This window comes from Pezoporus wallicus, unplaced genomic scaffold, assembly GCF_028554395.1.
Source record: "Pezoporus wallicus isolate ANWC-B61680 ecotype Strahan unplaced genomic scaffold, APGP_CSIRO_Pwel_v1 contig_5542, whole genome shotgun sequence".
Taxonomy (NCBI): domain Eukaryota; kingdom Metazoa; phylum Chordata; class Aves; order Psittaciformes; family Psittacidae; genus Pezoporus; species Pezoporus wallicus.
In genome coordinates, this window is record NW_026640165.1 from 2,699,422 (window position 1) to 2,714,378 (window position 14,957).

Genomic DNA, 14,957 nt, shown 5'->3' on the forward strand with positions numbered 1-14,957 from the left:
TAAGAGGCTTTAAACAGTCCAGCATCATATTGGTGCCAGAAGCAGCTTGTTTAAAGGGGTGGGTCACTGCTAGGAACTTATCACAGCTCAGCAAGTTGTCGCATCTCACTGGAGCCTCAGTGACTGGCAGAGTGTGTGCTCTTGCACCTTCTACTTCTCTGTCCCTCTTTTGCAAAGTAAAATTCATCAACCACTTCTTTGCATTCCTCTTTTAATTAACTGGCCAAGAAGGTAGCATAAATGAAAAAAAGAAATGTTTGTGGGTGCTGTACTTTGTAACTAATCATGATTTAAATCAGAATTCAGAAACATCTTTTTAAATAATGAATAACAAAACCATGATGTGAGTAGCATGAGTACTGGTGCTAAAGATGTGACCACAAGATGCATATGTTGCACTTACGGAATTAAAGAAGCAGTCAATCCTTTCACAGTGTATCAGCAGTGTATCTGAAGGTAGCCTGCTATCTCCTGTCCTGTTCCTCCTTGGTTGGTCTTAAACATGAAAGGACACTCCATCTCTGATGATTTAATGAGCTCTAGCATACAATTTCTTCTAACACTCCAGCTCTTCTTGTTCTCCAACAGAAAGTCTCAGCTTTTTGAGTTGTAAGGAAACACAGATTCTCCACATGTTGGATCTCATTTCCTTAGTTGTCTGTTGTTTGATGTAAACCCAAGCAGAATTGCACACTTACATACTTGCAGGTTACCTTGGCAACACCACAGGAATACTCCTTAATGTCTCTTCACCATAAAACTACAGTAAAGCTGTAATCACCGCTGGGTTATTGATATAAATTATTAATTGTTTTCTGGCAGCTCTGTCTTACTGTCTGTTTGTGTGGAGGAATGTCTTGTGCAATCTCTGTTGGTTCCAGAACTTTCTATCACAGCTGGAGTCTTCCTAGCACAGCACAAATCTAAAATGTCTCCCAGAATTCTTTCTGTCTTTCTTGAGGACTGATTCATTGATTCACTTTCAAAGAGCTCAGAGTAATTTTGAACCCACTGTACTTCTTTCTCCTGGTCCATTGTTACTGTTTTTCCTCTCTAGCTTGTTTCTACTGTAATTTGGGTATTTTTGTGAGAGGTGTGTTTCTCCAGTAGTATGCATACTTTCTCTGTAATTCTGTGTGCCATTTTAATAGAAGACCAGCCCTGAACACTTTCTCAGTGGTCATAGTGGTGGTCCAATTCTGTATTCTCTCTTTCTCTGTATTGCTCATTCAAGTAGATCCCTAATATTTCTTTCCTCCAACACCATGCTTATGTGCTCTAAAATGGAGGCAACTGAAGTTGCACTAGTATCAGTTCTTCATCATTTAAGACTTATTTAACTATGCCTTGCTGCCCTTTATTAATGCTAGGACAGTATGGAACATAACAGTTTAAGGGTTTATCTGGCCCACCTAAGCTCTTTGGTTTTGCATACATCAGCTCTATTTCTGGTATTTTATCTGGGGTTCCTTTACAAGTCTCTTCTTGTCTGGTGTTTTTCCTTCTGTATTCTAAAAATATCCTTGGCTACTAAGCAAAATTGCATCAGCTATGAAAATATAGTTCCTCTCCTTAACTCTACTGGGTAATCCAAATGTCTGAAGCTGTTTGTCTCAAGTAGTCCAAGAATGTTCATCATGTGAATGAAACCAAGCAAGAGCATTTTGGTTCTAAGTGATATAAATAATAAAGTGATAAGATAAAAACAATTTTTACACTCTAAACACATGAAACTTTGAAGGTTACAGCATGATTCAAATGTTATCTTAAGCATTAAGGTAGTTTAGTAGTGGTCACTGTCATTAAAATACGATTGTTTCCTAAGACAATTCTTGCTTACCTAAACAATTTAATCTTGCAATATAGTTGTGTTACTTTCATATGTAATACAGGATATCTAAAAGTATGTGCATGTGCAGTAGGTGTATATATATGATTCTTCTGTACTACACTACTTTTTCATTAGCTTGTGGTCGGTTAGAGGGGTAGCCCAAATTAAGTTCCAGGCAAATAGGCCCGTGTGAGTTCTTTTGCCTCATCCCATTTAAATTGGCTCAGATGTGTCTGTGATATGTTTATTCTGCACATCCTAATTTCTTGTCAGCTCATACTGCCCTGTCTTTATCTATGATCCCTTTAGTTGGGTCAGCTAGAGTAAAACTGTACTCTGCTCATGCCAACACCGCACTAGCATTATCACTGCCCTTCAGCACTTTGCTGATAGTACACCACCACATTGACTTGTTCCTTCAGTACTTTGCCATCAGTTCATACAGTTCATATCATGCTATATAGATATCTACTCCCTTGCACACTGCATCTATCTGTCATACTTACTGTTATCGAGTTCCTTTTAAATATGTTTATTTCCAAAGTTCACCACTTATCTGATAGGTGAGAAAAAGGTATGTGCTAGACTGTTATCACAAAATATAACATACCATGCTTCAGTTGCATATACTGTTTTGATGTAGGTTGGCTTTAACAAATGGCTTGCTACTTGTATCTTCATTTTTCTTTTTTTAAAATGAATCGGTTCAAGACAGGTTAACTCAGTATTCTGTGTTCATTGAAAAGTGTGGCCTGGCATCTGAGGGGGCTGTTAGGCTATCCTTTCAGCCAGGGCACAGCTTTTCCTGATTCATCTTACTGGGACTTGTCTAGAAATGCTTGCACTTCTTCCTGACTGAAGGAAGTCCTGTCTTGTCTCACCTAGAACAGAAAAGTTCTTGTCTTGCTGCCCTGCAGGTTAGCTGAAGCTTTGCCTGGCAGGATCACTGAGAGACCTCTCCTTTTCCACTGAAGGCTTACTCACAGCTCTAAAGTTTGAAGGTTTTTCACTAGGTCTGTGTGCTGACTGATCACAGGTATTGACAGTACCTCTTGGTAGCAGATTGTGAACAAGATTAACCTATGCTTATAGTCAGAGACAGAAAATGGCTTTGTTGATTAGCTGCTACTGCCTCTCAAGCCATGTAAGGTGCCTTCCTTACCAGCCAGACAGAAGAGTCAGGTAATTCATGCACAGCTTACACATATTTTCTGTTATTAGGAAAAGTGTTGCAGAAATCCCAGACCGAAGCTTTACTCAGCTTGCTGCATTGGAGTTCAGTTTAGATTTAAAATGTATTTACATAAATCCAGTGCCAATTTGAAAGGCTGCAGCTAAATTGATGTTTGTGAAGAATTTCAGCATGCTCTGGCATTGTGGTCCCTCAGTCCCTTCAGACTGGTGTCATGTCTGCAGCATGTTACGGCCATGGGAGATACCATGTCTAAACAGGGGTGAGGATTTGAGATGTGGTAATACATATTCAGCTTTTACTCCATATAGAGACTAGTGCATTTCCTAGAGGTCAGTTGTCTGAAGCACAGAAGCCAGTACTACACTTGTTACAAATGGACCCTTGTTGACAAGTTTGAATCACCAGGGAAGTCCAGGCTTGATTTGGTACAGAGATTTCAGTATTGTCTCTTACTTACTGGTGGCCTTTCCAGTTGAAGCAGGTTCTCTTATTATCACTTTCTGTATAAATGGATGGAGAGGTGTCATTCTCTCTCATGGAGATGTCTCACTTAAAGCACAATGTGGTCACTTAATTTGATACAAGACAAGCCCCTTTTGTTTGGGATCCATATAAGAACTTGATCATTCAAAGGATTAATGTCCACTCCCTAATTCATTGCATTCCTACGAAGATACACAGAAATATAATGTGAAGTGCTATCAGTTGCATGTCTGATTAAATACCTTGATGTATATGCCACTAAAAAGTGAAATCCGTTCTTGTAATCAAAGCAGCATCCTTCCTATTTTGTGTACTGCTTCAGTACTAAGCATGTAAATCTTGTTTCAGTTCTGGCACTAATTCCTCCATTTATGTTCCTTTGAGATGTTTTCCTCAAGAGCTAAACTTCTGTCTGTGAGGATGTCCAGTTGCAGGAATATTTCTCCTAGGATCTCTGGCAATCAGCTGCTCCATGTTTCATAATATATTTTGGACACCATGTTCTTGCTAGCATGAGCTTGCAATGCCTCCACCCCCCACTTGCTTCTTTTGATAGGATTTTGAATATCAAAAGTTCTTAGCACCAATAATTACATGTTGCCTGTACCACCTTTCCAGGCATCCATGTATGTGCCAGACTATTTATGGAACTTCATTTAAAAGCTGGTAAAAGTAGGCTTTGAAGTTGTTTTTTTTTTTAAATACACTGTCAGGTTAAGCTTCACATTTTATAAATGTGAAGTCACTAAATAGATTATAAGCACTGAATATGTGGCTGGTATTTATAGGATGCATCCAGCAAAACAACTGACAGTCCATTTAATCTGTTCTAGGTTCATTTTGCTGAGACAAACAGCTCACTTGCCTTTAAAATTTAGTTGTGATAGCAGTGCCAAGGGAACAAATTCACCTCCAGGTCCACTGAGACCGCTGTGTAACTTAGCAGTGGTATGGACAAACTTGCATGTTAGGGAGTAATCTGGTGGTTGTGTTTACATGACCTGGTTTCTGCAGAGATGTGCCATTACTGTGTCCAGCTTGGGGAGTTACCTCCAGCTTAATGCCCTACATTCCAGCTGTGCAACAAAGGATCTTTGACAGATGAGCAGGATGGCAAATGTTTACTATTTCAGTAAAGTTTTACTTGGAAAACATGCTTCAGAAGCTTTGTGTCAAATTATGAGAAACACCTTGGCTATTTAACACTAGGAAAAGTAAACTACAAAACCTGCCTGACATGAAAAAGCTTGGTATGAAAAGACTGAAAGGATGCTGGCTTTTGTGAGAGCAGGTCAGCTCAAACTTCTAATAACTTATAAGAACTGTACCATTTTCTCTGGAAAGAAGTCCTTTCTCCTCCTCCTTAATATAGTTTTCAATCAGAAACTCTTATTACAGTACTCTATGCTTTTAAATATCCAAATAATAGGCATAGCCAACACTTCCCGCTTGATGAGAAGGTGGTAGTCCTTCCCATGAAGTATAGGCTCTGCCTTTTGCCTGCCCCTGTGTCCTGGGCTCCAGAACCGTGTCGCAGCTCCAAGGTGAACTGGACCTTCAGCACTCTCCCAGCCTCTGCATGGTCTGCTCACTCAGACATGTTTCTTAGGGTCTAGTCTTATGTTTGCCTCCCTCCTCCAACTCACTGTGGTTTCAAAAGGAAATGTAAATTTTATTCAGCATGGTGATTCTCTTCTGCATTTCTTGGAGACAAAGCAGTGTTCATAGTAACTGCTCACCTTCCAGAGAGAAGACTTAGCCATTTTTTATGCAAGTGTTCCATCATCACACAACAAGTTAAAGCAATAAGCCATCAACTCTTACACTAAAAGTAGAATTTGTCTTTGTTCATTTAGGCAGTTAAAAATTAGACATTCTTTGTTGATGCCAGTAAGAAAGGTATTCAAACTGTGTAATGCATTAATTAAAATTCCTTTTATTGGAGATAAGGAATAAGTTGATAGTGTAGATAATCACAAAATCACAGAATGGCTGAGGTTGAAGAAGCCTCTGAAGATCGTCTTGTCCAACCGCTGTGCTCAAGCAAGGCCACCTAGAGCTGTTTGCCCAGGACCATGTCCAGACAACTTTTGACACCACAGCCCCTCTGGGCAACTTGTTTCAATGCTTTTATCACTCTCACAGTGAAAAATTGTTTCCTGATGTTGAGAGGGAACCTCCTGTGTTTCAGTTTGTGCCCATTGCCTCTGGGCACCACTGAAAAGGGCCTGGCTCTTTCCTCTTTACACCCTTCATTCCAATGTTTATATATATTGATGAGATTCCCATGGGATTTCTCTTCTCCAGGCTTAACAGTCCCAGCTTTCTCAGCCTTCCCTCGTAGGAGAGATGTGCCAGTGCCTTTATCACCTTTGTGGCAATTATGTCTCATCATATGCTAGGAGCCCAGCATTGTGCAGCACCAGACAGACCTCTAGTCAGAACATGGCAGGCTGCACTTTATTCCGTCTGTACTAAAGTTCATTGGCATTATGGTCTTTAGCACTCTGATAGGATTTTCTTAGCAGTAAACAGTTCCATTTATCATTTCCACTGTCAAACAAAGGATGTTAGCATGAGAACATGCTGCTTTGGTTCAAGATAAAGACAAGCACACACAGGTGGTGTAATTGCTGGTGCCAAGTGGGAGCTGCTTGCAGGCTCCCTCGTTGTGATTAGCTGGCAAAATTTATTCTGCAGCCAAGTGATAAGTACAGCAGAGCACTGGCATGAAGGCCAAGTTATATGTGCAGCACAGCTCAACACAGTGCAGCAAAGTATAGCACATGCCCATGCCCACTCAGGTTAACTGTTCTGTGGATCCCTAACTCCTCAATACACAATAGTCTTCCAGTTCAGATCACTGCAGTTGTACATCCTGTGTCCTAGGACAAACATCTAAGATAAATGGAACCTACTAGAGGTACCAGTTTAATAGAGGACTCTGTTGACTACAAAGAGAGTCTGGGGTGACTAACCCAGACTCGGATGAGTAGCTTTTAGGTGAGATGAGTCTCTTCTGCGAATAATGCTGAGTAGTCCTGAGAACACTAAATTTTCAGTTCTTTGTTCTTGAGTCATTAATTATATGATGGTCTCATGGGAGCATGTAGCAGGTGAGTATTTTCTGCAGTTCAGCATGTGTGCACTAGCCTAATTTAGATGGAAGCATGTCTTTCCCAGGAGAAGAGTCTTCCAGGCTTTTTTATCTGCCTAATGTTTTGCATTAATTATACCCTATCAATTTTAGTTTCTGCTAGAGATTACTACAGCTCTCTTATGGCGACTCCAGGTACCTATAATGCTTGTAAAATGGCTGTAATAATATTCCATGTATCCATATACATGGTGTGTCTTTGTGTTCTGCACTGTCATGTTCTGTCCTGTGTAACGCGTTGTTTCACAGAGGATCAGGGAGGGAAGTGAGTGCAGTGTGTGAGTTCTCACTTGTTGGCAGGGTGTTTCGCTGGAGACACGCTATTGTCCCAGTATTACTTGCATATTCATATGGCAGTGCATGGGAAAAAAAACTATGCCATGGACAACTAAGCATTACAGAAACCTGGAGCAAAAGCAGCCTCTGCTGTAGAGGTTTCACTGTCTGCACTTCCTTTTCCCTGTGAAGTAAGGAGTCACTTCTCATCTGCAAAACCATAAATAATTTGGGATCTTTCTAAAAGAGGGAAACTTCCTTGCTCACTGTGTTAGATTGTTGTGATAAAAGTCAGGAACACCTCTTAGGCTGGGGTATGCCTGGTGGGACTGGCAGGCTGCGCTCTTGTCCAGAGCAGCTCATTGTTCTTTTTTTTGCATTTCATTAATCTTAATGATCATCCATCCAAATAATCCTTTTATCATCAGGACTGCCACAGGTATGGAAAGGCCGGGCCTGAAAAGATCGGATGTTTAAGAAAAGGAGAGTATATTTCCTTTACTTGTCTGCCTGGTTGATTTGATTCATTGCAGCACATATAATTATTTCAGATTCCATTAGCTGCTTGTATTTTGTAGAAATATTCTGGGATTTGTTTTTCATTATACATATGTTCCTCTGGTCTTTTCTGTTGTCTCTGTCTATCACAAGATACAAATTGACTGAACTGAATAATTTTGTGAATTGTTCACCTTAAACTTTTACGCAATTTTACCAGTTCTAATTTTATTATAAGTCATGTTGGTAATGGTGAATAAGTAAATCATGAGCTGAGATGATACCTGAGCATGAGGAGAGCTTTAAATTAAAGGTTTCTTTTACCCTTCTGGTTCTTATTTCCTCCCAGATTATTTTCTTGCAGAGATGTGCATGGCTTCTTTGCAAAGGAAACCACAGTGGTGGGTTTTTTCAGCCTTTGATATTAGATTCTAATTATGTGCATTGAGAATTCAGCCTTTCATTCTGTGCATTTCATTTCTTGTTAACTAAGTTAATGGCTATAATAAGCTGATTGAATTCCACTCTGGTAATTGATCTATCTGAAATATTTAGAGGATGATCATGGCTAGTTCTGTGTGAGTGTAGAGGAGAGTTCAATGTAGGGTATTTTAAAGAAAGATCAATTATTTATATCTTTAGAAGGATTGCTGTAACTTTAGCTGGCCCTAAAATCCCTTGAACTAGATACAGCACGGTAACCTGAGCTTGCGGGTTTTTTAACATTTTTCTAAATATTATATTATTTATTATTTTTTAACTGTCTGGTACTACCACCTTCTGTGTGAGAGCTACTTAATGCTCTTATGAGAGCTACAATGCTAGTTAAGAAGAGCACTTAATTCTTATTTCTTCAAGACCTTTTATTTTCTGAAAGTTGTTGAGGTGGTGCCGTCATTATTTTCTTGCTGTTTATTTTCTTGCTGATATCAAAGAACTATGAGGAGCCCAGAACACTTAGTGGAGGTTGGCGTTTCTTGAGCATCACTGTTCATCAAGCTTGGCTGCTGTTGAAAACTATGGAGGTTTTACTATTGACCTGGCAAGTGTTGGAGTTCTGCTGAGGTGATTCCAGCCAAGGTATTACAGCACCTGAAAGTGATGATCTTGTCACCAGCAAGGTGATGGAAAGTTGTAAGTATAGGTGGAGTCCCGAGATAATCAAGCACAGGTTTAGGGCTTTGGGAAAAGGAGCCAAAAAAAAAAAAAAAGGAAAAGTAGTAGGTAAAGGGAGCCACCTAGAGTTAATCCATAGGAATCTCTAAATATAAATGTATACCTGAACTTCGGCCTTTTACTGAAGTTTGGGTGCCAAACTGAGTACTAAACATTAAACCGTTAATCTGTAACAAGCTCTCTCCTGACACCAGGCACCTAAATAAGATTAGAACCCCCTTTAATATATTTTTACAGTGCTTCTGAGGGATTAGGGTAGTTATTGTTTTTTATATTAAAGAGCACTGGGGGGAAAAGGAATAGCATAAATAACATGTCACAAGGAACTAGTACTAAAGTCTCCCTCTTTCCAGTTGAAGACTCTCACTAGTGTAGTTACCATTAGGCTCTTTCCAGTAACTCTCTTCTGACACACTATTCCTGTCTCTTAGCAGGAGTTTCCTTGCTTCAGTGGGAAGATCAGAATGTGCCCTCCCTTTGACTCCTCTTTAGCCTGGACTCTAGCTAACCATTAGCTTGTCATACAGTCCTTCCTCTTGCATCTGTAGTAGCTGCAGTGTTTTGTGCTGGACTTAAAGATGCTGGTTTTGTATTCCATGCTGCACTGGACCTTCTGGGGAATTAGCATTTGAGCACAGTTGTAGGTATGAGCAGTGCTCTTGGCTTTCTGGACTGGAGATTCTTCAGTGCAAGCACTGACTCCTTATAATCTTCCAGGTTTTCTTGGAAGACACCTCCATGGCTGGAGTTTGGGCTCCAGAATCATCTTCTTAAATAGAGGTGCTTAAATTTGGAATACATTTTATTTTAGATGTCAAAGGAAGCACTCTGAATTGCACTCTGAAACCATCCCAATTTCCTTTGAAAATGCAAACTGCATTTTATATTAAAAGGAGAATTCTAGGTGTAGTGTTCTCCTTTCTCTCTCCCACTTGGATATATTAGAGAGGCATTTTGTCAGCCGGAGACAGAAACTTAAAGGATGGATCAGTCAAGAATTTATAGTCGCATTACACATAATTTTCCCACATAACTTTGCATGACTGTGAGAATAATAGTGCAATAATAATTGCAAATACACTTGGACATCAAATGGCAAGTCAGGTCCTGATTGCTCACTTGGGGACATCCAGATGGGATTCTGGGGTTCCAGAATCACAAGCCGCATGTTTTTAGACTTTACCTTTCATGGAGGAAGTATTAATCGCAGCCTGTACCTGGAAGCTGTTTCTTGGGCACTTACACTGGACTAATATTCCATAACTTCTGATGTCAGCTCTTAATTAAGATATGTTTTTGGTCCCTTTCTTATTCCAGAGTGCTTCTAATTAAGACTCTGGCCATTCTGATTGCTTTATAGCCTCTCAAAGTGCGTATTGGTTAGTTGCTATAATTCTTTAAAATATTATTATGGATGTCAGAACAGGTTATCAGTTCTGTCAGCACAATTTATTTTACATGGAAGATGAAAACACCTTTGAATACATTCATTTGTAAACATTTCAAGTGGATATGGCTTGTTCTGGTTTGGGAACACAAATTTACTGACATCTAAGCAAATCGTCTTCCCTTAACTTGCTACCCAGAAGAGCGAAGCCCTCTGCTCTTCAAGACATCAGAGAATTACTAAGTGTTAGTTATAGCTAACACTGCCTCATTAGCAGTGTGATGTGTTAATCTACAAAACCTTTGAATTGGCATTGTACCCCTCTTTTATGCCTAACAGCTTCAGCGTGTAAGCTCTCTGTTTGGAAAGACAAGTTACTGATGTGTACTCCAATATGCATAAGGTGTCCCTGCCCACGGCAGGGGGGTTGGAACTAGACGATCTTAAGGTCCTTTCCAACCCTAACTATTCTATGATTCTATGTTTTGTAGCACCTCCCTCCCAAAGCAAAGCACAATAAAGAAGCTGTGTCATTGGCCACGCTCGCTCTTCCTCCCAGTATAATTTCCCCAGTAATTTGCCAGCATTGTACACAATATCATGTGTCAATAGGGCACTGGGGAATTGTCCGTACCACAGGCTTCAGATTGCAGCATGTCTTTATATCATTTTTCTTTAAAGCCTGTGGTACAAGGAGGAAGCTGAAAGCCTTAGGGATGATGGCTTGTTACTAGCAGGATGAAGTTACAACACTGCAAAGTGAAGCACCAAACACAAATTGGTGATACAATAAAACTGTCAAACTGCCTGAAAAAATGATCAGTTCCTGAGAAATGAAAGTGTCTCTTCCAATAAATGTCTTGAAATTCCAGAAAACCAGGCAAGAATCAGTAAGTTTTCTTAGGTTTCTGGAAGTCTGATACCAAAGCTTTAAAAAGGGATCACTGATCTTAAATCCTGTCTCTCAAAACCACTGTAGGAATCTTTTTTCAGAGAGCAGAGAAAGAAGACAATTGCTGAGCTCTTACCATCGAAGACATGACCTCCACACAGCAGACATGTTGCTTTCAGAGTCTGTAAGAGTGCTTTCTTTGAGAGTGGAACCCAGACACTGGCCGAGTATAAAAACTCCATCAGAAATCAACCAAGGCCAGTTAAACTGGAGTACTACTTCAGGACAAAAAGACTGGTTTTGTTGTTTGAACTAAGAATTTAATGAAAACAGTATTCTAACAAGGAGCTTACTGTCAAAGCCAAAATTTCACTGTTCCTGCATCCAGTTACTTCTTACCACTTTATGCCTAGCTATCACACACAAGTAACTGTAATTACAATAACATCTGGTGTTTAATAGGTTTTAGTGCATTAGAATTTGTGGCACCTGTGGTATGTAAGGAGGTTATTGTCTTCAAGACAGAGAAGTCTGGTTTACTATGAGTTTTTGAGAGTGTGAGTTAGATGAGATCTCATCTAACTTTAGCACTTTAGAAGTTAGCTACGTTAGTTGTCTGAGCTCTACCCCCCACTGAGGGACAAGACACCCCCAGGAGGCAATCCATCCCCACCCTAAAATAAATGGGATAAACCAACCACAGAGATGCCTCTTTGTTGTCAAGAGATGGAACCCCAAACAAGACATCACATGCCAGACAAGATGATGTGTTCCTTCAGGGACACGAATGGCTCCCTGTAGGATGGGTAAAGCAGAATGTGCTCTCCCATCTCCCTAGACAGGCCCATAACCATAAGCCATTCTTCCTGCCTGCTGGTTAGTCAGTAATTGATGGGGTTTGCTATTCCACTGCAGGCTGGGCTTTTCTTTAATTTTTACAAACTAGGTGTGGGGAGGTGTTCTTGGTAGTACTGGTGGATTTAGATGGGAAGCCACAAGGCAAATCCAGTTGTACCAGGGAGTGGTGCTGGTGACTCAGTAAATGGCATGGCAACAAGTGTCCTGGCACAGTTGTTGTGAGCATTGTCTTCCAAGTTGTGAGGTAGGAGCTGGTAGTCGTTACAGGATCACGCTTCACAAGAGTGAAGTATTAAACCCCAGCCAAATTATACGATAGGCAACTCTGTCCTCCTTGCCCTTACCTGCAGCTTCACCTGTATTACAGTCTTAAGCCCAGCCTGATTTAAACTTCCCAGGGAAGCTGTGAATGCTCCATCCTTGGCGGTGTTTAAGGCCATGTTGGACAAAGCCTTGGGTGGCATGGTTTAGTGTGAGGTGTCCCTGTCTGTGGCAGGGGGGTTGGAACTGGATGATCTTAAGGTCCTTTCCAGCCCTAACTATTCTTTGATTCTATGATTCTCTGAGCTCAGGTGGAGTTGCTGTCTTCCGTCCCAGAGATGGCAGCAGCCTGGAGTGAGTGAAATAATTTCCACATATGCAAGCAGTAAAGGCCTTTGGGATTTTGGATGGAGAGCACCATGGAAATGTAATATATCATTATTTCATGAAGTTACATAATGTTTAGAGTTGATATTTTGCAATATCCCCGTTAATGGAAACGGTTCACTGCACTTGATGCTAGTGTTCATGCAGCAGCCCAGAGCAGCACTCTTCCCACAATTAACAGAAAGCAGAACAATGAGCGAAGAGGAGCAGCAGTGCTTGTATTTGATTTGCAGTTCTGGTTTGGCTCCATCTTGGTGCCTGCCCACAGCAGGGAGATGGCCGATATTTGCTAGCAGTTCAGATCCCCTGCCCTTCCCACCCTCACCTAACTGGGGATGAAAGTAGTTCAGGCAGTTACAGATGGGCTTACCATGGATTTCTGCAGCACTAAAACCAGTGCCTCTGATGCCAGCTTGAATGTGACTTTCAGTTCATGTTGCAGCTTTACTTCTATAATTCTACATCTGTTGCATTATGAATTCCTTCAAAGTACTCTGTGGTGTATTTTGGGGACTCTCAGAATAACAGTGGGTAGAGCCACCCCTTCTGCAGAGAAACTTCCAAGGGAACAGAAGACATCTGCTAAGGTATTACACATACCTGTCAGGGAAAACCTCATCAAGGCTGAGACCTTCCCACCACACAGGTCCAGAGCTTGTCAGGGAAGAAAACTGACCCCTCATCAACACACTGTGAAGTTGTTGGAAGCATTTCTCTGTGGTAAGGGCAAGCTTCTTGGAAACCTCTTCATTGCTGGCCCAATTTTAACTGCTCCTCTCTGTCATCATCCCCTGGTACCACAGCTTTAATAAGATTAGCATTGTTTTGGCGGGTGAACTCAGAGGATGTTAATGTAGCTCTTGGCTCAGAAAGCAGAACAGAGTCTGGAACCTGACCGTTCTTCAGCTCTGGCCTTCTCTTCCAAACTCAGAATCTTACAGATCATCCCCAGGGTGTTTCCAGCTTCCAAGAGTATCAGCAGGATCTGTGGGACTGGATAGATAGTTGTCCTTCACAAGAAATCCTTAGAAGAAGAGCAGCAAAAGAGATGGTCAAATAAGTGTTTCTTAGGTTGCCTTTGCCATCGTAGCCTGAATGGCTTGGTGTCTTTTAGAGAGGTGTACAATTGTTCTTTGAGCTGACTTTGTTTAGAGACTACGAGGATTTATGGGGTCTGGGCTGTACCAAAGGCCGGGAACAGCTTGTGACATTGTGGAGACCGTCCATAGCCATTGCAGGGACATGGCCATGATTGCGGACTCTGGCTCCAAGGTGGACACAGCTTGTTTTAGTAAAATGGATGGGATTACCTTGTCTGGGAATGTGGTGATTCAGAAGCTGCTTCACATACAGCTCAGCCTTGTGCTTGGCAGAGGGAGGCTGGCACTGGGAGGTTTAAGCTGATCAGCTTGTCTAATGTGTGCTTTTTTGCAATTCAGAAGTGTTACACTGCCTTCTGGAGTCAGATAAGTTACACCCAGTCCCAGTACTGCAGTCCAAATTAATAGTGTGCAAAGGAGGCTTTCAGTGCTCTTTTGCCTTACTTGGGCATCTCCTGCTGCACTAAGGAAATTTTCCCCAAGTTTGAGCTGCAACATTTTTGTTACCATTTGATTTTAACATGTGAGTGTTTAATTCAATGTGTAATCTCTAAGCTTACCAAACCTTGAACACAGCATAGAGTTTCCCCAGTTCCAAGTGAAAGCAGTGAGAAGGGGCTATGAAGTGGATGTTTATTCTGCCTGACCTATCATTTTGTTTTCATGCATGATACTGCCCCTGGTGCTACCCTGTCATCAGCTATTATGGAAACAATACGTTGTCCTTAAGGGAAGTTAAGAAAAATTTTTCCCACAATGCACCCACAGATAAATCTAGTTTTAGCAACAAAGTGTTTAAAGCATTGTACTCTGCTTACAGAGTATCAGCAAGATGCACGCGCTTGGAGCCAGCTCCAGATTGACTGATTTCTCTGTATTTCTCAGGCCCTACATGTCCATTGGAACGCTACGTGATCAAGTCATCTATCCAGACACAGTGGATGACATGCATGAGAAAGGCTACCAAGATCGAGATCTGGAGTCTATCCTGCACATGGTTCATCTGTACCACATAGTTCAAAGAGAAGGAGGTAAATTGCATAGTTCTGTAAAAAGCTTTACAAAACCTATTCCTTATGTGTGTGTCTCAGTGTGACTGAGCTTTACTTACTCAACTGGCAAAACTGGATCCAGACTTTCTGTGGTCGTGGGAGCTGCTCAACCACATCATTGTTGCTTCTGATGCTAACGGAGGTAGAAGAGCGAAGTGTTCCTCTTCTCCCCAGTAAATCCATGTCCACGCTGAGAAACCTTGTTCTTTTGTAATGGCCAGTCTTTTTGTGGTATTGAGAGATCACTGACCTTCCTTCATTTTCTTAGAAAGCGTAACCTGTCTTAAAACCCTATAGTGTCACTGACTGCATCAACTCAAAAGCATGCGAACAGGAGAGCTAGGTCTTCTTTCACCCCCCTGGATAATGGGATCAGCAGAACTATATGTCATGAGGAGTGTCTG

General features: G+C 41.2%; 1 protein-coding gene across 1 annotated transcript in view; it reads left to right on the forward strand.

Annotated features, from left to right (window-relative positions):
* Nucleotides 1–14,957, forward strand: part of ABCD2 (ATP binding cassette subfamily D member 2) — a 48,918-nt gene that overhangs the window by 18,522 nt on the left and 15,439 nt on the right. Inside the window, exon 7 of the mRNA XM_057417914.1 lies at nucleotides 14,387–14,532. Coding sequence (XP_057273897.1) covers nucleotides 14,387–14,532 — 146 coding nt within the window. The remainder of the gene's footprint in view (nucleotides 1–14,386; nucleotides 14,533–14,957) is intronic.